This window comes from Glandiceps talaboti, chromosome 20, assembly GCF_964340395.1.
Source record: "Glandiceps talaboti chromosome 20, keGlaTala1.1, whole genome shotgun sequence".
NCBI lineage: Eukaryota > Metazoa > Hemichordata > Enteropneusta > Spengelidae > Glandiceps > Glandiceps talaboti.
Genome location: NC_135568.1, coordinates 9,830,068 through 9,855,850, shown reverse-complemented (window position 1 = coordinate 9,855,850; position 25,783 = coordinate 9,830,068). Strand labels below are relative to the sequence as shown.

General features: G+C 36.4%; 2 protein-coding genes across 4 annotated transcripts in view; one reads left to right on the top strand and one right to left on the bottom strand.

Annotated features, from left to right (window-relative positions):
* Positions 1–5,179, top strand: part of LOC144450495 (transcription factor Sp3-like) — a 45,175-nt gene extending 39,996 nt beyond the window's left edge. For all 3 annotated transcript variants that reach the window (XM_078141131.1, XM_078141132.1, XM_078141130.1), the window contains one exon: positions 454–5,179. In XM_078141131.1, the coding sequence (XP_077997257.1) occupies positions 454–866 (413 nt within the window). In that variant the 3' untranslated portion in view covers positions 867–5,179. The remainder of the gene's footprint in view (positions 1–453) is intronic.
* Positions 5,180–9,110: 3,931 nt separating this feature from the next.
* LOC144450497 (nuclear receptor subfamily 1 group D member 2-like) lies at positions 9,111–12,051 on the bottom strand. The gene is made up of 4 exons (XM_078141135.1): positions 11,950–12,051; positions 11,159–11,303; positions 9,719–10,552; positions 9,111–9,349 (listed from the first exon to the last, which is right to left on the bottom strand). Exons 1-4 carry the CDS (start codon positions 12,049–12,051, stop codon positions 9,111–9,113), a joined length of 1,320 nt encoding a protein of 439 aa, XP_077997261.1.
* Between the last annotated feature and the right edge of the window lie 13,732 nt (positions 12,052–25,783).

Sequence of the window (25,783 nt, the reverse complement as noted above, 5' to 3'; positions counted from 1 at the left end):
AAATACCAAATTTTTTTTTGCAGTACATGAAATTTCTGTGCCTCAGTGGCATGTCAGATTTGCTTCGATGAACACATCACATGTTGTCTGCTGTAGCAGGCTATGGATTTTACTCAGTGCTCATCCGTCTGAAAATTTCAAGCGTAAATATACTTTTCGCCGCGAAGTTACGAATTTGAAATCATATTACATGTTTTCAATGTGTTCAATTTAATGCAAGGATTTAGAGATGTAAATTTGGTTAATTGCGTGTAAGTTATGGGACGCCCTCTAGTGGGTTGATCCTGGTATAGTGTTTGTATTTCTCCCATAATGCATTGCCTGTCGCCATCTTGCCTCGCAAGTTTTCAAAATTAATAGGTGATAGAGTTGCAGTGAATCTAATATCATTTGTTTGTGTTTTAAAAGACAACAACGTTGCTGAAAATGTTTGTAATATTTTTGTTTTCGTAGGAGAGAAGAGATTCCAGTGTCAGGAGTGTGCTAAGCGTTTCATGCGTAGCGACCATTTATCGAAGCATCTAAAGACCCACCAAAATAAGAAGAACCAGAATGCCAAAAATGGAAGTACTGCCGCAGTCAACAACAGCAACACCGTCACTGTCGTCAATTCCACCACAGCACAACAACAACAACAACAACAACAACAGCTGCAGCAACAAACAGTTCAAACACAGCATCCAGGACAAGCCATCACTCAGGTTACCACGACAACAGCAACAATGCCAACCCCAACGATAATCTCAGTACCCCTGTCTGATGGACAGCTACAAGACACGCCCATCACTACCATGACCATCGTTTCTGTTCCATCACAAGTGACAAACGTAGCCACGATAACAGAATCACTACCGGGAAGCTCATAAATTGGGTCCAGATAAAGGTTCTATAATGATCTTCAGAAGTTATATTAATATCTAGGTTTCACCTTGTCATCTAGCTGCCCCTCTCCCTCTTCCTGCACCCCTCCCAAATTCAATAGGTCATATTTATACATCAAGTCTAGAATTGTGTTGTGTTCATTCTGTAAGCAAGTACAAATTCTAAAACTTACTGTATACCATTAGTACCTATTTCTTCCAAAAGAAGACGAAAGGCATTTTTGGATGAGTGCCTTCAGATTATTAGATAATTTTGGCAAAAATTATATTAAGTTTCTGTACGTTTTGATTCATGTGAGAAAAAAATTGGGAAGAAATCACTCCCTGATGCGATATGTACCATTTCTCTAGTGGTGTACCACACCCACATTTTCTCACATCAAAAATAATGATACACCCTCATTTCATTTGGGTACAGTGCCCTCTAGTGGTGTACCAGTTTTCACTTAAATTTAGTCAAAATATTTTGAACTAGATATGTTTCAAATCATTTATGAACATCAACAATAAAGTACTCCCTATCCTACTCTAAAATAGCTTTGATTTATTCCACCTGAATAACTGGACTATACCACTTACAATAGGGAGTTTGACCATGGAGGGAGGGGCATAGTATTTTGCAAAAAATTATAGATTAAATGAAAGCTGCTAAGTGTGTTTGAAAAGTGTTTGATTTCTTGTTACTCAGAAAATTAACCAAATTTCAAAATATATGGTTTGACTTTTAATTTTCACGAAGTGATGTGTGGTCGTGTTGTAAGTAGACTTTTTTTTTTGGATGGTGAACTGAATTGTTACTATAGTAACCAGTGACTTGTGTTATACACATGAATGTGTCAATTTTCAAAATGGCGCCCAAGCAAAGTGAAACACAAGTTTTCTGTTGTCATAGCAACAGACGTAACTTTTGTGACATTTTGCGACAGGTTTGCTGTACGAACCCACCTAATCTTTTATATTGAAGCTTGTACTTTGAGATTTAAACAATATATTATTTTTGAGAAAAGAAAAAAAATAGCTTTTTTCCACTTTGTGGTCAAAATATTGTATTTAATGATAATACTGAATAAGATGTAATTCAGTATAACTATTTGGCTTGAGTATTTATGTACATGTAGTATGTGGTTGTTTGTTGCTACGGAAAGGTCAAAGGTCAACGTAGTCTTTGTAAGTGATTTCAGAATGTACCTACATTATTCGAATTCAGTATAATTTTTGGCGTCTTTAAATAGCGTAACAGTACCTATTGTAATTTTTTTGGGTCTGGGCAGAAAACTAACTTTTTGTTTCATAAGTTCTGACCATCTTGCTAATATTTTAGCAAGTAGCGTAAGTGTTGAGTGTGTGACTACTACCTGTAAGGATTCGTCAAGATTTTAGACAACTGACTGCATGTCGAATATTACGCTTTTCATGTGAAAGTGTTTATTTTCATCTGGAAATCATTTGTGTGTGATTCTCTTGTATGCTGTAGTGCTACCATGGAAATCTACCTATCGGCAATCTAAGATAGACACAAGCGACACAAACTAAAATTATTGTTACAGGCTGATGATGTAAGCTATCAATGGACGTCGCTGTATTTACAACCACAGTAGATCAGTGTCTGATAGCAAGTTTTGCTCAAGGTGCCAGTAACACGGTCAACCTCATTCAGTGTTTACACTATCTTGAGTATAGGGTGGTTATATCTACACAACCAAGGCACCACTACCGCCCATTTGTGTTATCAACCACATGCAGTAGTTTCCATTTGTATCTACCTCAGTTTGCTGATAGCTTGGTTGCCTTAGTAGTATCCCATCAACAGTAATGTTTAGAGGTAACCAACAATTGAGGGCGCTATTGGTATCTAAATGTTCTCATCCCCAGCCCATCGAATTGGGTATAGCGCCCTCTTGTTGAGTAGATGGATGGTTAAGGATAAAATTCAAAATGTTCTGTCAAGTCCTTGGTCTTGATTTGGAAAACAGTAGTCTCGAATAGTTTGTACGTCAATGAAGCAAATGATTTATTTCTGCAAAATTGAAAGGCAGTGTTCAAGGGATTTTACCAAATGTGGTCTACTTAATAGACCCAATATTTGAAACTTATTCTGTTGTGCTGTCAGTCAGTTGTTAAAAATCTTGGAAAGTGTGGAACTCTATGTTAACTGTGTCTACTTCATATAAGTCAGTGTGTGTGTGTGTGTGTGTGTGTGTGTGTGTGTGTGTGTGTGTATGAGAGTGAAGAGAATGCCACCATGTGTCGGGAATAGAGACTGTTGTGTTTATAGCATTCTTTTGATATCCAAAACTCAAGACATGATATAACGTATTATGTAGAAGTTTCCCCCCAGAAATGGGATGTGTATTAACAGAGAAATTGCCCACCGTTCAAGGCACAGAGAAAGGTTGTGTAATTTTTGTGTAAACACAGCAGACTTTTTTTGTATTAATTAACACAGACAATATGTAGTTTAATAAGTACAGAGAAAGTTTAGTATTAAGTGTACAAAAGCATAAAGTGGTTCACTTTGTGAAAGCTTCTATCCCACCTACATTGTCCCACTGGACGTCTTTGTCAAATTTCAGATTAGTTTCTTAAAAGTAAATTTTCAAAAAAAAAACAAAAAAAAAGATTTCACAATGTACTCTAGTAACATATAGCTTTTTTTGTATAACTGTTCTGCATTTGACTATATCTTACAAATTGACGATTCAGCTATTCTGATTCTCTCTGTTGTTCATTCTGTAATGTTTGTCCATTTAGTAACATTCGTTAAAGTTGTACGCACCCCTGAAATAAAAATTGTAAAATTTTGCTGTTCTAGAAAACACCAACCCATTTTCAGTTGATGATCAAGGAAAAAATGAGGGGTCACGGTACAAATTTTTGAACTAGAGGCCAAATTATATCAAACATCATTCTAGAATCCAATATGGCCGCTGAATACTGTGTTAAATCTATAGAAAAATGAAAGATTGTTAATTTCCTTGAAAACAAGATGGTGGACACAAAATTTCTTTTATTAGATCAAAAGGAGTAGAAATTGGTTTTCATATGATTGACTTTAGAGAGATTTTTTGAGAACTGGTCATAGTGATGACTGTACATCATGTGACCATAGCATGTTGCTATAGCAGCAGCCAATCAGGCAGAGCAACACATGCTGTGTAGAACCAACGCAGCAAATTTTTGCAACCGATATTTTTTGCTATGTCCTGGTCTTTTCAATTTGAAAATCTAATAGCTGCAATTAGTAAGTTTGTGTCTGTGGTTAAAGTTACCAGCTTCTCACACGAAAAAACATGACAATTGTACTAAAGTTATGTTAAACCTTTTACCAAGTGGCAACAAAGATGGTAATGTGTTGTAGACATCATGTCAGAACTGCTTCTCACAGTATTCTTTTAGCAAGAAAACTGAAAATTCACTTTCAAAACATTTGGACCAACAAACAAAACAACTCTGAACAAATGGGTCGGGATGGAATCGTGGTTTCACTACAGTAGACACTCAAGTGAGACTGTATAACCTTATTTTTCATTTCAAAATTACTGCTTGATGGTACTTTACAACTGTGTTGATATATTCAACCCTGATAGAAATTGCTTACACAAGTTCTGTTATCATCCTGTGAACAGCGCCCTCTAACGGTCGTATACCGGTTTTCTTGACTGAATTGTAGAGAAATTCAGTCAAGCTATTAACGTAATATTTTTAAAGAGATGTTCTTACTTTCTTTGGATTGTACTTGTCTCATGAAGGGTAGGAAATACTTGTCTGACTGCCATATTACTATGCCACTAGAGGGCGCACTAACGAGAGTAGCTTGTATGTCTAGTTTATCTTGTGTTTGTCCCACTGGGACGCTACTGATAGTTCTAAATTATATAGATATGTTTGTTTGATTATAAATGTTTAAACTGTCAAAAGAAATGATCCCACCTACAAGTTTTCTTGAGAAAAAAAAAAGAATTTAAAACTGCTACCTCGTATTTAGTCTAGGATAGAATTTGCATATCTTATAGATTGACAACAAATAGTTGCCATAGAAACAATATAGCTTTTTTTTATTGTAGTAAAAGCTCTTTCGGAGGATGCTTACTGAAGATTTTCACTCTTTCTTTCCCCGTGAATTGTCATATATTTATGTTGCGATTTATTTGAGTGTAATTTTTAAGAAATGAAAGTTGAATTTCTTACACGCATATTTAATGTTTTTTGGGTATATTTATTAGTCCTCTATTTTATCAGATCTGTAGAAATGATAGGTTTCATTGATTTATGAATCAAGCATTTGAATAAATGGGATGCCTGTAGATTTTGTGTCAATGTATTTTGTTTTCATCTCAATTGTTCTTTTTCTTCCTTTCTTCCATTCACTCGTGTGTGTGTGTGTATGTATGTATGTATGTATGTATGTATGTGTATGTATGTATGTATGTGTGTGTGTGTGTGTGTGTATGTATGTATGTATGTATGTATGTATGTATGTATGTATGTATGTACGTACGTACGTACGTACGTACGTACGTATGTATGTATGTATGTATGTACATGTGTGTGTGTATGTATGTATGTATGTATGTATGTATGTGTGTATGTGTGTGTATGTATGTATGTATGTATGTACATGTGTGTGTGTATGTATGTATGTATGTATGCATGTATGTATGTATGTATGTACATGTGTGTGTGTATGTATGTATGTATGTATGTATGTATGTGTGTATGTGTGTGTATGTATGTATGTATGTGTGTGTGTGTATGCATGTATGTATGTATGTATGTATGTATGTGTGTGTGTGTGTGTGTGTGTATACATGTTGGTGTGTACATCAGTCTGTATCTCTATCACATCTTGCTATCATTTACGGAAGAAGTGTCACAAGGGACATGCATAGGACTTTGAAATGTCGTGGTGAATTTGGTGATACATGAAACAGTCAACAAAAATGTGGCTAAATATAAAGAACTCAGGGAGTTCCTAAAAAGTGGGTGATCTGAAAGAAAGGTAGTAAAAATGTTTATACTGCAGAAGAATACAACCAGCTTTTGTCATGAGACATTGACAGTGGACCACAGGGGACCGTGTGACAAACAAAACATACAAACAAATAAATAAATAAACTATCAAATACCCATCATGATGGGTATAGAAAAAAACACACCATATCTAGTATACCCCAAACTGTTTATTTGCTGGTTTATTTAATTATTTTATTTGTCCCTATACTTGTCGTTTGTTTGCTTGTTCATTTGTCATTCATTTGGTAGTTTATTTATTTATTTGTTTGTTTTGTTTTGTTTGTCACACGGTTCCTGGATCCCTTGTGAGTGGACCTGGGAAATTACGAGTGTGAAGCTAGCAACATATTCATATGGGAAATTACAATTTCATTCAAGGGAAGCTTTAGTTTTCAACTATCAGGGCTAATCCATAAGCTGCTATTGCACAGCGCTCCAAGTGGCCAACCTGTATAATCTTTTGTTTTTCTGACAACTGGAATATGAATAAATATTGCTACAAGGGAACCATTCCTAGCAACAGCAGTGGTAGATGACATATGGTTTCCGATAGCCTTCCTGTTTTGTCTTAGACTTCCCAAGTGAAATGAAAAATAAAATTTTTTAACTTGTCACAATTAGAGTGTCGGATGTGTGAGGGCACCCCCAAACATTTGGGGAGGTCTCGTAGAGCCCCAGCGACAAGACTATGGGTGACTGAGTATACTTCCTCCCCTGTCTCTTCTCGGTGGGGGGGGGGGGGGGGGACAAGGAAGGGTCACAGTTTGGAAAAGTCACTGGTTGAGGGCGCTCAGTAGAACTAACTCATAATTAATAACAAGGTAGTCATGTCAAGCTGGACTATCATAACCAGCAAAAGCAGAGGTTATATTGATTTAGAAAACATTAAACACCAGCTTTTACTTTAGTCCTTGGCACCTTACAGGGAAAGGATATTTTGAAAAAGAAAAAAAAAAGAAAAAAAAAAGAAAAAAAAAGAAAAAAAGAAAAGATATTGTAAAAAGAAAAAAAGAAAAAAAAATTGTACAATATGGCCAATTCCAATGGCCAAACCATAACTCTCACCAAAACTACATCACTCACCTAGTCCAACCACAACTGTCACTAAAATCACGACATCACTTACTAATTCACATTCAATGATACATATTTATTTCAGTTTTGACATAAATATACATTTGTACTCAGTAAAGTAACACTATGGATCACAAATATACTCTGTGCAGTTGGAATAAAAGTGTTTGTCTAAAAATCTGGTAAATATAGAATGGTGTAATCTTTGACTTTTCAATATGACCTTTAACCCTTTCATCGTCATGACAATTTTAAATCTGTGGTTGTTACACAACCTCTTGAACAGGACATGAAGTTTTATCGAGAACTTGTCTGCCTAAATTGTATAATTTGTGATAGTTACTAAAACTATTTGTGGTGCAAAGAAGAGTAAGTAGAACTGTGCTAAAAGGTATTATTATGCTAAATATGACACATGAAGATGGGGAGCATTTTTTTTTTAATTTCTCTTTTTTGTTTGGAGGGAAGTTTTCAAATTTGAACAATGTGCGCTACACATTCCTGTCATCACCACTATTTCCAAATTTGATAACTTTTTTTTTAGAAGTTTGTGTCTATTTTTTCAAGATAACATATTTTTTTTTAAATCAATGAATATGGTAAGTCTGAATGGACACATCACAATAGACTGACAAAACACAAGCCATATGTATAGGGGAGTGTGATAAAAATAGCTGTGTGACACATAGAGACAGACAAACACAATTCATTTGAGATTTAAAATGTAAGAGCATAAATAATAGGAAATAACTTTAAAATGTAAGAACATAAATGATGGGAAATACGTTGACAATCTCTCAAGGCACAAGTGAGTTGACAGTGACCTTGTATTTGGCAAAAATGGGTTGACAATGACCATATTTGGCTAAAGTGAGTTGACAATGACCTTATTTGGCTAAAGTGGGTTGACAATGACCATATTTGGCTAAAGTTGATTGACACTGACCATATTTGGCTAAAGTGGGTTGACAATGACCATATTTGGCTTAAGTGGGTTGACAATGACCATATTTGGCTAAAGTGGATTGACGATGACCTTATTTGGCTAAAGTGGATTGACAATGACCTTATGTGGCCAAAGTAGGTTGACCCTTTCTAGGAAGAGACAAACCTCATAGGCATTTAAAAAATTTCAAAAGGGTGATTCATAACAGGTGGATCTAGGGTATTTCTAAAGCATAACTACATCAATACAAACAGAGTGTACAAGTAAGATCCATAGTTTAACCTTCGACCATCAATTACTGAGGGTTTCTTAACCCTGAGAAAGTAACAAAGACAAACACATAAATAAACACCTGAGGTGGACCTAGTCAGGTCATGTCCATCTATTCTAAATCTGAAGTCCTCATATCCTTGTTTTCAGCAATGATGTACAGTTTATACTGAAAACAATTCCAGCCAGTTATTCTGCCCCAAATTCAAGAGTGCAGAAAATAGAAGCTGCCTCACAGTATATACTGTACATAAATTTTGAATGCTACACTGTTCTCATATCCTATTCTAAATAGTCCATACACTTCCTTCATAGCCGTTTGCAACTTCCTTCATGGCCATCTCCTACACTGCAAGATGTGTCATGCCTTTCATCCTTGCCAGCCATCTCGCAGACTACGATTCTTGGTACAATATCACTTAAGAATGCTGTGTCTTGGCTGTACACACAGTTCAAAAAGTGATGGATAACGTTTACCAACGTACAAAACCTACCACTAGATGGCAGTATATCACTTTCTTCAGTCATCATGGATCAATCATTACAAATCTTACAAAAATTCTTTTTGAATTCATTTATCTGAAACATTTTCTCATCTGGAAAAACTCAATAATCATCCTAAAACTTTCATCAATTTTTACAAATCTTACATGAAGAGCTAATGCAAGGTCTGTGGCACCTGACAATGGAATTATTATTTCAGAGAGGTTAACAAAGTTACTATTGTTACACAAATAACATGGACACTATACTTGTAGAACAGTAGACTCAGATAACATGGCAGTGCTGTGTTAAACAACGTCCTTCCAATTGCATCCATTGAGCTATGGAAAATGTGAAAGTCTCCTCGCGAAAAGCACAGCCTCGGCATTACTGGGAAAATACTTTTTGTCTTTCATGGCGGCAAATCTTCCGCTATGTGAGCATTAACTTACGTCCATTTCTTCATCCATTTTGCCAATGGAGGTAGAATTCTCATCTAGGATATCAAGCATTCTATCCGAGTTTATTGTACTGAATTGTCGAGCATCAGACACTCGTATTAATAATGTTGGAAACAAAAATCTATTATCACTGTGGTTGAGAACAATCTGGGCTTGCAGTGCCTGGATGATCTGCATTTGTAATTCCTCCACTCTTTCACGTTCTCGCAGACCTGGACGATCTAAATTAATGAAAAGACAGAGAACATCATCAGATGTTTGGACTGCATAAGCAATGACGACATTACAATGTGTCAATTCTAACATGCAGTGCTAGTAACTAAACATTGTATAACGTATAGTTAACAGTATTTTAGTTCAGGGTGTATGTATCTGAAACACTGCCAGTTTCAATTAGGAATCCCCAAAGCATAGAAATACTGCAATGGTAGCAATGCTCCAGAACTAACAGAGGTTTTACAATATGCTTACTTCAGTGGTTTAATCTTCTCTCTACTAGGGGATCTTTGTTTGTAGACAAAAAACAAGTTGGGAAACACACAATTAACCCTGTATAATACATTCTTAAATATCTGCTGTGATATGCTTACCTGGTGAGACAAGGACCAATGCACTGAATAATGCCATCTCGCATGTTGTCAACTTCAATGGAAGCAGCTTGCATGCAAAATCAATCACATCAGCTGCTAACTCTTGTAAAGTGCCTGCTTGGAGATCTTCCATAAAAAAGATATGTTTACAGCCATTCTGTACGGTAATTGTTTTGTCTTTTACATTCAGAAGCTTGACCATGCGTACAAGTAGAACCTCCAAGGAGCCAGCTTTCAGAAGAATAACCTGGTCATCTTTATCTAACTGGACAAACCCTGGTACCATCTTGGCAAAGGCAATAATCTTGGTGATAGCGGTAGTAAAATTACCAGATATAACCTCCAGTAAATTTCTACGACTGTTGGGTTTCCGAGATCCTTTCAGTTCACTGAACTCGTTCAGAATAGATTGACTGAAACCGCTACTCCAGTTTTCACCATTCTCTGCCATGTTGACATGATATCCGTTCATTCCATGGCCATTCTGACCACCGACCACATTGTTGATGCCATTACGGCCATTCAGGTCATCCAGTGCATGGTGGTTAGAGTGACCATTGAAGGTATTGTGACTCACACCATTTCCTGTACTCTGGCTGTTGATAAGATTTCCCCCGTTATTTTTGTAACCATTGCTGTCACTGTTATTAGGGTAGAGTTTTGGACTCCATGCAGTTTTTAAGTAAGCATCATGAATTCCTAGTGTCATCTGTTCCATCTGCAATTGCTTATCTTCAGAGCTGGTGAAGTTAGTGCTACGGGAGGTGTTCACCTGATGAAGAAGTGGTGCTCCTTTAGGTTTGCATTTCTTAGGACAGCGGCCTAACCTTACAGCTGAAAATGGACAAAATACACTTGGTCATTGAACTACTTACACTAGAATTCTAATAAGAAGCCTTAAGATGCAAATAACACACCACCATTTGCATAAAATCTGATAAGTTGTATTTGAATTTTGAATGAATCACACTCAGATTAGTAAAGTTTTATGCAAAAGATCATGGACTGAACCTTACAGTAAAATTTAAACCAACTCCATCTGTCACAGAACATTTCTAAGTACACTAATATTCTTATTAGACTTTAGAATATGCAAATCAAGTCAGCAATTAGCATATAATCAACCAAATGGTAATTTTCATACAAAACTTTGAATGAATCACAAAAAAATAAGTAAATTTTAAGTTTTAGGCAAATGTTCATGAACATATTTCAGCAATGACAAAATATGTTTTATAATTAAATGAAAACTTAGTCAGACTTATTTCTGCCTTAAGAACACTTGTATCGATTACTGCTATCAACTTACAGCAAAAGTCCAATCAGACTATTTCTGCCTTTACTACCCTTGTATTGATTACTGTTATCAACTTACATGTTATTTTGGGTGATAATATTCCATATATGTAAGGAAACTTTAGGTATGCATAGACAACTTACCATCTTTGGACATTCCAACTGATAGGCACTTTCGGAATCGGCAATCCTGGCATCGATTGCGGTTAATTCGCATAATTAAGCAATTGTCTCCTTTATTGCACAGAGAATATTTCAGATTTTGTTGAATACTTCGGCGAAAAAATCCCTAAAATGAAATTAATCAAAAGAAATCAATTAATATATTATATGATTTAAGGACATTTGTGGGGGGATAGATGTACCAAATATAAATGAAGATATATGGATGTGCCCCCCCCCACCCCCTTGGGACATTATTTTTGGGTGTTTGCCTAAAATGCCTTAAAGTTAATGGGGATATGGATTAGTCGTAAATTGGTTACTAGCCTAGGTCTAAATAAATCTGATGATGCAACGTGGGCTTATAAAATTACAACTTGGGCTGAAATGTATATTATATATCCTCAAATTGCTCTAATTGGGCATCTGGATTTAGTGCTTTACTATACGTGGGTGAGTGCACATACTGTAAATCTAAATATTATCTACACTTGAAAATTTTCCATTTGTACTCTTCAGCTAGTTCTCAAAGACTAATTTTCATTAATTAACAGACAGGTACATTGTGTTCATGTCAAAGAAGTTATTGAAGTCACTATTTATTTTTCTCTTTTCGTTGTCCAGTTAAATAGGCAACAAAAAGTCATAAGCAAAAATTTCCCAAGTTTACAGTATACAATAAGGAAAAATGTACAAATATTATGACTGTAGATTTTATTTTCAAGTAAGTCACAGGATTCTTCCCCCTCTCCTTATATGGTTTGAAACCTTACCTTGCATCCCTCACACGCATGCACACCATAATGAAAGCCTGAAGCTTTATCCCCACAAACTCGGCACATCACCGGATACCCTTCATTGGTAATTGCGCTCATGATGTAAGAAATGTCCTTTAAGAAAGAAAAAAAAAATTTTCAGTTTATATAGCTTATACAATTATTGAAGGAGATGCTGCAATCAAGTCTATTACGGATGACTAATAATCATTATCGTCGTGTACAGTTTATTAATTTGAGTATGGAGAGAAAACCTAATCGTTTCTTTAATATATCTTTCTGCTACCAATTAGTCTGACCCAAGGTTTTACCATCACCTTCAACTAATGCCCACACAAAAAAATATCTTAGTGTTTTCTTGGTTTCCACTTTGAAAATATGACAACTAGAATTCAACTCAACATTGACTGGATGAAAACGGTCTTTGCAGAGTAAGCTAACAGATGGACAGCAAAATTTCATAAATTACGCAAATAACTCATTAACATGCAAGTTTAATCATATGTAAATCAATGGAGTCCAATTATCAAATTTGCAAATTCTCACACAATTTCGTTTTTTTTTTATATATAATTGTTCTTTCAATCTTTGTCTTAAAATCCTTATAATTATTTTACATACTTGCACTTAAAATTCTATATAGGCGTAAAAATCCCCCTTAACTTTTAGTTGGCAAAGATATTTGGCCAAAAAAAATCATTATGAAATATATTGTGTTGAATTTTCAGTGTATCCCTGCATTCAAGTAAGTAAGTGCTTGTAAGTCTCACTAGCTGGTGATATAAGGCTTATGGTAATATTTCTTCAGATGTAGTGAATTTTACGAAGTCCTCTGTTCAATTTCTTGTTAACCGACCACTGAAATACTAGTCTGGATGCTAACATGGTTTCTAACTAAACTGCGTCTGGTCAAAGTCCCTTCATCAACACAAACAGTTGTTCGACTTCTAGAGTAACGACTTTGACTATACCGTGTGAGTGGAAATGTAAATGGTAACGATACTGTATAGGAACTAGACTACTGAAACACATTCACGCGTCTGAGACACGTGAACCCCGCGGAAGACCATGCAACAATATAAATATAGCGTAGAACCCCCTAGCCTAATGCCCTTTCTACTCGTAAACATTTCAAGTGCACTGTCAATGTATGTACACTACCTATGCGTTTCAACCTGAAGAAGAAAATTTATCGTATGATCAAAATCCAAACTTAATCTGCCTCTGTGCAATATTTGTACACATTAAATAATCAATTTCTAACATTTTGCTTTCAAGTCACAAGTGAGTCTGATGATAACGTGATATGCCAGCGATATTGTGTACAGAGTAAGCTTACAAGTGGATATCACAGCAGGTTTTGTTATCCACATACTACACTTTTACTCTCATTTACAGAAGATATGGGATCGCAATCACGGAATTTAGAAGTAACAAAAAATAAGTGTTTAACCAATTATCACAGATAGCTAGCGTTTTAAAGTGGGAAAACGAAGCTGTACTGTCATGTCCCCCGAAACAGTAACTTATATTGTACACACACACATACGTACACGTGTATCTCTTCCCCTCCCCATCTCTACAAGTTACATTTTAAGATGAATTTTCAACACAAGAATATATCATAGTTTTTTCGACATTGAAATGGTATCGTGAATAATAACAGCAAATGGCCAATACAACAATTATGATAAATTAATGTATTTTTTATACATGTAACCTATGCCGTGTTACAATACAGTGTACTGCATACTGTTTGTTAGTGTCACTCGCTTGAATAGTATATTAATAACATCCATACTAAACTAAATATATCGTAAGAGAATTTAGACAAGACCTACCGATTTCACACCGAAATTTCGTTTTTTCAGAGAGGCGACCGACGCGTCTACACGACTCGCTCGACAATCTCCAAATAAAGGAATTGTGAATTAAATGTGATATGACCCTACATGTCAAAAATGGGTCGGCACGTTTGCAGTGCAGACCACTTTACACTAATTTATGCTAAGTTCACGTGCAGAGGCATGTGTAATGGACTGTACCATTTTGACACACGTGAGGGGAAGGCAAGCTCGACTGCAAGGTCTGATTTTAATATCTCGTCAACATAATAATTTATTACCTTGCTATCATTAACACGTGAGCACAAAAACGAAGCATTCTGCGCAAAATGGATATTTTTATACCCAATTATAAAAGACATGCTGCACTGGTTATTTGGTGCGGTTTTCTTGGTTCGTTTTCGGGTCTATCAATCCCGGGCTGTCAAACCACAGTCCCTCTATCACACTTCTCCTGTACTGTTACTTGCTATTTTATTAGGGTTGTCTAGCTCTTTCGACTCAGCTAGCATGTCTAATATTGCGTTTAATGTTAGCAATAACTTTTTTTTTTACTCTGGTAGGACTAAAATGTTGTATGTGGTACCTTTTAACGCACACATCCTCTTCTACGAATGGGAACCAAGGAAACTAATTACCCGCTAAAATTATAGACTGACCCGGTGAAATACGAGTCATCGACAGACTGTCTCTGACAGAAACTACAACGAAGTTGTGTCATCACACATGCCTGTGCGCGTGAATCCTGGGGGTCGACTTCTATATCGGTCATATGCAAATCTATCAATTGAAAAACTCCCCAAACAATTGAAAAAAAACAAACAAACAGTTGTGAACATTACGTAAGTCATACCATCTGAAAGCCGCAATAACAACACACCTTTACACCTAAGATTTTCTGGGTAAGCAGTTTTTTTTAGTGTCAAAATGTACTTTTCTTAGCATATCGAGGAGACACTTGATTCCTCTGTGATCGTGAAAAATACTGGTACGATGACCACAGGATTTCCTTCAATTGTTGTTGCCTAGTGACCATAGTGTTTACAAGTTCATTCGCTTGCATATGTTCGCTTTTAGTTATTCTGTGAATGTATGTACATGTCTCTGGTACGTGTGCATATAACGCATAGAGAAAACGGTCTTGGTTTTTATTTATCAAATTTCATGGTTACGAAACTGTTATCAAATTTTTGATAATGATTTCACAAAACAATAGCAATAACAAGACTATCCTCATCCCATCAGTGTAGTACAGCGTAACCTAGTCGGATCTTGCATTGACCCTCCACCAACGGTTGGTGGAGGGTCTATGGATCTTGTGCTGGGGTCAAAATTTACGGGGGATGGGGTGGGGAATGGCCTGGTGAGAAATTATTTTGTCAAAAATGTCACCCCCCCCCCGAAATGAACCCACGAATTTCCGTGCCCCCCCTCTCAGCTACACTATGGGTGGAGGGTCTATGGCTACACATACACATTTTAATGTTGTAATTGTACAGCACCACACCCCTCCCCCGCTTCACTTCAGAGATGTATAGTATGGTACACTACATTAAACCATAGACCCTCCACCCTCCTGGGTGGAGGGGCTATGGTTAAACTAACAGTGGAAATCAACGTCCATACATAGCAATGGGAGATTTCTTTACAAATACAGAGAGAGAGAGATGGGGGGGGGGGGAGAAGACATACATAAGTACATTCGCAAGGCTGTCACTTCAGAATTTATTGCGGTGAAGGGAGAATTTTTTTTAATTTACTCGGTAAACGACCGCTCCTGGGGTTTAATATGTTTTAAATCATGAGAAAAATATTTTTGGGGTCCCCCTTTCAGACCATCAGAATTTTCATGCCCCCTCCCATTTGAACCCTCGATTTTAACATGGCCCCCTAATTTCTCCCCCCCCCGCCGCCATAAATTCTGACCTCAGCCTTGTCATGCGCACTATCCCAGTGATTTGTACAATGATGCAAATAGGTAGTAAATACACTTGTCATAGTTACTATTGTAGACATAATTTAAACCATTAAATATATATATATATATATATATATATATATATATATATATATATATATATATATATATATATATATATATATATATATATATATATATATATATATATATATATATATATATATACATTAATAAGTAAATAGTCAAATTTCAAATTATTTGGATATTCACCGAACGCAAATAAGGACGACTCTCTAACGACCCGGCCCCAACACACACACACACCCACACACACTGAACGATAATGACTTTTAATGGATATTTTCCATATCGACATTTTTTGTGTTCTGTAAGAAAACTCTTGATAATGGGCACATGGTGTAGTTATATCTTATGAGCCATTCCTTGCAGATTTAATGTCAACTGTACAGTTTTATGTGATGTTTATTTTTAAAAAAATGTTTATCAATATGCTGATTCAGCCTTGGTGTTACCTATTCAAAATACACCCCTCCCCCATCATTTATCTACTCATTGTTCTACTCATTACTTTTGCACTCCTATCACTTTGTTGTTGCTATATTACAGGTATCTTAGTTGCTGCTTGGCAATACTTAAGTTTTTTGAAAGTGAAGCCAATTGCCTAACAATCACTGACATATTATTTTTGCTATATATAACATCATTTCACGTCTAGTTGCTGGTACGTACAAATGTTTATCCCCTGCTGATCATGCTAGGTACAGGTGTTCATTTGCTGAATGATTATCCAGTTACTATCCATCCCTTTTGTTATCTTTTCAATATATACGATCATTTGGTTGTTGCTATGGGCATGGTCATGGTTGCTAGGGATATTTGCATTCATGCCAATTGTGTCTAATATTTTGAAGGAAATCTGCAGGATAATATTTCTAGAAACATCTCACCAAGGATCAGTCTCATTGACGGAGATCTTTTTGAGATATATTTTTGACGAAAACCATTAAATTTCAGCCCAATCTGCTCAGTAGTTTTGTTAAATATTTTTTACCCAAAAGACACATTTCAGACCTAATTTGCATATTACTTATGGAATCATCATGTCATGAAAAGTTCTTAATTTCCACACCCATAAGAACGTTCCCATTAAATTTCCTACCAATCTGCCCACTAGTTTTTGAGTTTAAATTTATGTTATGAAAATGATATTTTTTTACCCAAATCACATACCTGTGATGCGATCATTTTGCTTTGAATAATTCCCCCACTAGACACCAAAAGTAATTTCCCCACCGAATACCAGGGCAATCGGTCTAGCAGTTTTTGAGTTTAAATTTCACACACACACACACACACACACACACACACAGAGGCAGACAGACAGACAGACAGACAGACAGACAGACAGACAGACAGACAGACAGACGGACGGACGGACAGACAGACAGACACCGCATCATGCCTATAGCACTACTGAACCTTATCATAATATCAGTTCAGTTGTGCCAACAAAAGGGTTACAACAGGGTATTATTCCACCATTATAGCTGTCACATGGATGTGCACAACTGTGTGATAAGTACACAGCTATGGTACGGGGATGTGCAAAAAAGTCGTGGCACAGAGTCGATATTCCACATCCATGCAACAGTCATATTTTTCACAACCATGTACCAGAGCTATGGAAAAATATACCCTGTAACGGGGCTGTGAGGCCTAGGCACACAGCTGGTACATAGCTGGCTGTGCTCTTCTCTTCATATCACTAACACACCCTAGCTATGTTCAAGGTTGCCCTGTGTTACATTTACATCTCGTTACATCTTTGTTACATTTTAATCGGATTGAATTACTACCCAGCAGCGTTCTATTTGTATTAAAGGATAATCTCTGATCTAAAACTAACTACCGTGACTCAAGTCAACGTGACTATAGCCAAGCACGTGCAAACGTAAACGTGATTTTAGAATTTCTATGACGGCCACCACCGCAACGTGAGCAATGTGCAGCGGTAATCCGATCGATGCGTAGTATGTTTTTTGTGTACACATTTTGTTTCTCATGTATCGTATTTATGTATATCTCCATATATAGATAAAAATATGCAAAACGACTTCCAATATTCGACAAAAAACACACTGTACAATCTTATAGTCAAATATTGACAATTAAAAATTGTAAAGACGCATTTTGATATTCCGATGGAGTTACTGCCCCAGTCAAATACCAAAGATTTGATTTTTAAGATAGTAAGATATATTGTACCTTCAAGTTGTACCTCACTCGCTTTCTGATGCTTCGTTATTGTGGGTCTACTATCGATTTATATAAAGATCACGAAATGTAACGGAAAGGGGGGTTACGGTGTACGGAGATGTGCCACACATGTGGCTCAAACATAACGTTTTTTTGTTTTTTACTGGGTGCAAATTATTGAGTTAGACTTGGCCTAACTGTAGACTTGATGGATTAACGATACTACACTATTTAGCTATCTTAACTGTCCTTTTGACTTTTTTTTGAATTTTCGTTCGTTTTGGGGACAAGCAAATATTCAAAAATCAAAATGGTATACTACTAGTAGGTCTATGGGCCCAATGTTATTGCGAAGCATGCATGCTATGGCGTAATCTGTGGTCGTTTTATGGCGAATATTTTTACTTTGTAGGCGGCTTTCCCTAACGTTTTATAAATTTAGTATACTGAATGACTGCATCTAATCCATAGTAATAACATGTGTCTCACACGCTATTACGCTTTCAATGTGACTGCTAACTTTGAATTCTAGCCAATGATGTTCGAGCATGTTTCACAAAATAAACCCCCTCCCACCCACCCCAAAGAACAAGACCCCCCAACAAGAACAAGAACAATGTTTATTACACAAGAAATTGTGCAATAAAGATCGGATAATGACCTGTATCTACAAAGCGCCCCCAATGGCCGAACAATCCCTATTCATTAATGATAATAATAACAATAATAATAACAATAAATAACAATGATAATAATGATGATGTGAATTTATAAATAATGTACCTATTCTCCTGTGAGATCAAGGCGCTCACAATATAGTCAACATTGCTTATGTATACCGTAGCTGTGACTGTTTTGCCAAAAAGGAAAAAAAAAAAAAAATTAAATAAAATGGGGGTAACTGTTTGATAAATGCTTAACTAGGTTAGCCTGTTCACTACGATATAGTGTTTAAACATTTCGTTCCTTCTTGACCTGGCCCTGTTGATCTGAGGGCTAGATATACCAGCTTACAATGTATCTCAACAGCGTAGTACACAAGCTAGGAACCAGGGCAGTACCCCTGTAGAAAATTTGTTCCGCAATACAACCCCCATACACCCCCGGGGGGGGGGCGCATTCAGACAACAAAACCTCGTACAACACGGTTCAAAAGCCTTGACACACCTGATGAATTCGAACACGTGAAGTCAAACCATGTGTACACACATATTAAACGTTGCTAGATCATACACGTTTTATGTTAATGTGGTTATTTCTATAACTCGATTGTATCCATGGGCTGCCAAGGTTATAGATCATCGACCTTTTTATAGTATACGGAAAAATACATGTACAATGGGAGGTCACACTGACCAAGTTCCCTTTGTTATTGAGATTAGCCGATTCACGTTCTGGAACCCGTGGCATCACTTTTGCTCCAGTCTTCAGTCCAGTTGCATATTTCCCATTTCTGTGTGTGATTGCTTACTCAACGTCGATACAAAAATACTGGCCAGTATTCCAGTTTCCAACTATTTGTGCCCCGGATTAGTATTTTACAGGTGCACCACTAGTCTTGCTGCTAGACCCCTCGGGCTTGTTTGAAACTGTCAAGGCGACCGAAGGTAGCTAGTGAGGGCGACAGTCCGCCCTCGATCGGAGTGCCACCTTCAGAAACAGAGTGTTGAGAAGAAAGCCTGGGGTCTAGCAGCTTGACTAGTGCACCACTCCCGCGGCACCACTCGACTTGCGCGATCACAGAAACACGTGTTATTTTTACCCCTTTCATATACAATTGCCTAAACACGTCAATATTATCGATATTAAATATAATTTTTTTATAGTGTTCTGATAGAGAAATTATGGAATTTCCACATTCAGAGACCACCACGCCCCATTTCAGCCCCCCCCCCCTCCCCCAGGGTTCTTTCCTTGGTTCTTAACGTCCTCCGTTCTCTCCCCTTTGAACCCCTAAGCGAGATTATATATATCTCGGGAAACAAGTGCCTGTGTTTCTTACTCGCCCACTTCATCCCGTACCGAAGGAATACAAGGCCTGCATATTGGGTTAGCAACGATTCAAACACTGCATGTGTGTACGAATCTTTCAGCAGTTCTGATGAGCATCGTAATTATCAAACAATCGTTTTTACTAGTATATCACGTGGACATGCTGAACGAGTAGTGCTATACACTAGCCTACAGGAAATTGCACGTGCATAGTTAGTCTAACTGCTAGACCTCGGGTGTTCTTCCGATACAAAACGACAAGCGACCGAAGGTCGCTTTCGAGAGTGGTCCGGGCCTTCCGCCCTCAAAGCAAACATCGATCGCTTATCGTATCAGAAGAAAGTTCAGCAAAGCACCAAAGACTAGTGCATAGTGAGACACGTGATTCATGAACCAACTCCCACGTTATCACGATGACAGTCATTGTGTAAATACATCCAAAAGTCGTCGATGATTTTACTCATTTTTTCGGACTCTATACTTATATACCGTAGGATAATTTATTCCAAGCGGCGTAGATCACAATATCAATTACAAGCTTTGCCAGTTCTCAGCTAAAAAATGACTGTGATATGTATATGTTAGTGAGTGAGTGAGTGAGTGAGTGAGTGAGTGAGTGAGTGAGCAAGTGAGCTTGCATGTATGCATTTCTATGTATGTATGTATGTATGTATGTATGTATGTATGTATGTATGTATGTATACATGCGCGTATGTGTGTTGACCAACAAGTAAGTCATGAAATGGTATCAGACTAAGACCTAATAAAAGAAACTGTGGGGTCAGATTACGCTCAATATTAGAATAGGTGGGGTAGGCAGATTTGTCACAAGATATTTTTAAATTATTTCATTTTTCATGTGTGAGTGTCTACTTCAGGTTTTCCATTGTTTTACCAAATAGTCTCTGTGTTGTTTAGTTCTTCCTATAAGATGTACAGCCATTACAGATTGGGAGAACAATTTTATTTTTAAAGTCGACGTCAGATTCCGCATCCACTATTCGTCGTGAGACTTCACACAATTTTTGCAATTTTATTATTTTTTTCTCGAATACGTATTTAAAAAAAAACGTTGAGGGTCTGCAGTGAAAAGCTAGGCGGGGTCTGGTAACCGGAACCAATTATTTTTTTAGGCCTATTAATAACCCAACAAACCTTGAAAATGTACCAGCTAATATACATATATTACTGCTGTTCTTCGCACACAGCTGATAGACCAAGTAATAACACCCGAATCACTCTCATATCTCATATCTGACTCAACTTCTGTATGTACGTACCAGGATCACACTTGAACTTTAAAGGGAATTAGCTCAGACTACACAGTTTGTGTGTAAATCTACACTCGAGACGAAGGCAAACACCCAGCATAGTGCCTCGTTCATTGACTTCCCGCGAAGCCAAGTCCTCTTGCCAAATCTGAGCTGAAGTGCCTGTCTCAGTGTGCTTTATTGTGACGTCCTTAAAGTCTAAATATACATAACGCATGGCCAATGGCCAAATAATTAATGCACTCCATATAGAGTTTTCATGGGCGTTATAATACCCTAAAAGTAATTTTAAAACATTGATGAATGATCACTATGAATCCTAGATATTTATGAAATGCAGACCGTCGTCTCATGTATTCGAGTATGCTTGGAATCCTGTGTGGTCTAAATCCGATATCCTTGAGACAGTCTTTTGACCTTTCAGTCAAACTAGGCCATGCGATGTTGTTAAAATATTCAGTTTACTGAAAATATAAATATGTCATCTGTGACACATATATCAATTATCAATTTATCGTTCTCTGATCGTTCGGTTTTTATGTGACAATCTGTGATTATACGGTTGGTGTAATTTCACACATTTTTTAAGTTAAATTTTGTCACGACTAAAATATCGAGGAACTGGTTAAACAAATTGTTACATATTTTATTTATTATCAGATGATAAGGAAGACAAAGTTAGATCAATAAATGAGAAAAAAATAACATATCAATTATTTCAAATATCAACAGAATCCAGTATCGACTTATGCAGTGATATCGTGCGAAGTGGTTTATGATCCTCAATCAGAATGAAAAGATCGTGAACCTACAGATGTGAATATTTTACTATTATATTCTGAAGAATTACGTATATTGTATTTACTGAAAGTAGTTTTATCATCCCCGGTAACCGTCTAATCCATACGGTAGTATATATAGATCCTTGGTCTATGGTCAAATTCGCTAATATATTTTAGGAAGAAAGCACAGCAAAGATTGACTGAGAAGCTTCCATGTCAGCCAGGGACTGTTGGCCAAATTATACCGTGCGGTAACTGAAAGTGTCCTGACACTGTCAATCCTAGTTTGGTGGGGCAATGCCATAGTCGATAACCGGAAACGCCTCAATCGAATCATTAGCACTGCCAGTAGCATCATTGGGTGCCAACTTCCTTCTCTTAATGAGTTGTGCAACGCTCGAGTAAAGAAAATTTAAGAGCGCAGACAATTGTAAAAGATGATTTCCATCCAGCAAGTCATTTATTGCAACTTATACGCTCAGGCGAGCGGCACCGTTCGATCAAATCAGGTTCTAATCGCACATTGTTTACCTTTATACCCAAATGCAGTCCGTACTCGTAATAAATCAATTTAAGTTCTCAATCTCGTGCTAGGAGTCCTCTACATAAGTGTTTTTGTAAATTTTACATTGCACACAAAATCAATACACATCTCATTATATACAGTATGTATCTATATCACATATGATCATACTGTGTGGATGAACCAAAACATTGCCATTGGCAATATGGTCGTATAGAAAACGCACTTGACTAGAGATTACGGTATATATAACTACTGTCAAGCCGATATTGTATTGTGTTGTGCTGTGCTGTGCTGTGTTGTGTTGTGTCATGTCGCGTTACCTTGCTCTGCACTTCACTCGACAATTTCTCTTTAGTTTTATCCCATCGAGACAAAATACAATTCACACACCAAAAAATGTAGACAATTGAAGACCAAAACAGTGATACCCATACAAAAAGGAAACGAAAAATAAAATAAATGACATTTAAAATTCGGCCCAATAAGATCCAAAATTGAAAATGCTTATTACGATTGGTGAAAATGACTTCTTAAAAAAATATTTATGTTCTTGTGAGCGAATGACATTCTGTAGCGAAAATAAATGATACACTCACGACAAGGCGCAAATCAACACGAATGTGATACGTACCAGGTGGGTTTTATGTAAATATTCAATACTTTATAGTAGTGTCTATCTGAAGTTGGCACATGTCTCTTGGCTTAGACACGTGCACGTTGTGTTCAAAAGGAGACGAAAGAGCGCCCCCAAACGCCAGCTAAATCATGCAGTTACATTGGGCCATTATAAACCCACGGTTCAAACATAATGACACAGAAATTAATTTGAAGGCAGGGTTACAAATGAGATATTAAAATACCATAGAAGCTGAACTAAATGCTGCTTATGATCTTGTCACAACAAATTTGGTTAAATTCTGGACTGAGTTGACAGACATACAAGGTATCAAACATTTATAAAAAGAAAAGAAAAAAAAGATAATGATAATATGATATGGAGCAATAATTTGCATCTGATAGCCAAATACAGGACAAACTAAACAAAAATTAAACTCACATCTGATAAGACCAAAAAAAGATCTGCATGTTGTGTGTGTCCCCATCCGAATGTGTACACTTTTATCTCAGTATTATCATCACCTAACCTGGCAAGGGGTGAGACAGTGTGTACTTTATCCTAATCTAGTCTAGCAAGGGTTTATCTTTCCACCGGTGTCTATTGTATACGTGTCTGATCGACGAGATAATACTGTAACACCAGTTACAGCTAGAGGCTTACAGAAAATTTGGTTATAGGATTGTTGCCTAGACCACAGACAACTAAGAAGATTAGTTGTCTGTGCCTAGACTGTAAAGATGGCACTGTAACAAGTTATTTGATCTCTAGGACACACGGTGGTTTAGCGTGAAAATTATAAATAGCAACACCAACCGTAGTCGACAAGCTTGTCGTTTTCCTCTTTCAATTTTTGAGACGATGTAGTTCATAGCAAACTAATACAGCCAATAAATTCTGCAAGTTTGAGACTATTTCGTTAACAAATTAATTGGTCTAGTTAATTTTTTAAACAAAAAAATTTAAAAAAATGTTTTAGATGTATAAAAAAAAAAGAGTTTTATTCTCACGGTTTTTCTTTCAGCTTATAGTTTCCCGTCCACTCACTAATAAAAATAATATATTCTGTTCGAAGATCTTAATTTGCAGTTTATTTTAGTATGAAAACAAAGCATAATTTTAAACGATGCGATCCCACTATCACAAATTTGTTCACTTTACAAAGCACGGAGAAAATAGTTTCACCCGTCATGACATTTTTAATAACTTGAATTACGAAACTTGAAAAACAGACAATTTGCACGTCATACGGTAAAAATACACATTTCAAGTGTACATAAAACTGTATATTATGCATAGGTATATTTGTTAAAACGGTAACGATATGCACACAGATATTTGAAACGTACATAAAACCTTAAACATACGCAGATATATTTGATGCGTAAAACCGTAATATACAGACAAATCTGAAGTGTACATGAAAAACGAAAATGGCAATTTCTAACGAATTGCGTATAAAATAAATCGGTTATTACAAAATTCGAAGATACTGCAGTTTCCAACATTTTTATTTGATGAGCTTTCATGTAGATAGCACTTCAACATTGCACTATAGGATATTAAGGTAATCTGTCGGTGATGAATTCGTCAGTCACAGACACGTCTAGGAAATCTTATCTCTGTATCCTTTAAGAAGTTTTACAATTGACGGAAAAAAAGCACGAGTTTACAAAAATACCTCCTGGGGAAGCAGAACACAATATCATGCAAAAATTGCTATCACCGTACTAACCTTCTTATGATATGATACAACTGTCACTGTTAATACTAGAGACTATCTAGTCGTTGTTATGGCAGCTGTCTCCAATCGACTCAACACTAGCAATTACAAAGACACGCTAGTCGTATTTAACAGTTAGAGGGGAAAGATCATGACACGAGTTGTGAGTGCACGTGTTATCCACCAAAACGTTACTTTACTGTCACGTTTGTACATATACAAGTAAGAACGTTCCAAACCTTTTGTTCACGGGCAGATGTAATAATCTCCTCCTGTTTATGGTACTAAGAGTATCTTGTGTCACTAATTGGTCTTCAAGTTCGACGCAAGACAAAGACTACGAACATAGCAACCAATTGCAATGAGATGTGAACGTGACTGAAGTATACATGAAAAACGAAAATAGCAATTTTAACTAATTACGTAGAAAATAAATCGGTTATTACAAAATTACGTTAACTTGGCATTATTGTTGACTAGTTTGATAAAAGGCATTCGGTGAGATCTATAGTTCAATAAAAAATTCTCGAATTCAATTATAACAGAAAAAAAATTGAATACATGATTAATGTCTCCAAGACGCCAATTTTACTTTCAGTACATTAGTATATGACTAGTGTCTACATTTTAACATTTAGGTATTGAGGTAGACACACACATTCGCTTGACTATCCGTTCTGTCTCCCAGTCCCCCTCTCATGTGATATATAGCCATATATAAAAATTATATATATATATATATATATATATATATATATATATATATATATATATATATATATATATATATATATATATATGTATATATATATATAACTCAGTGAGTATCAATCTGCTAAGACGGTGCTCTATACCGCAGTGGCAGAGCGTAATAGTTTT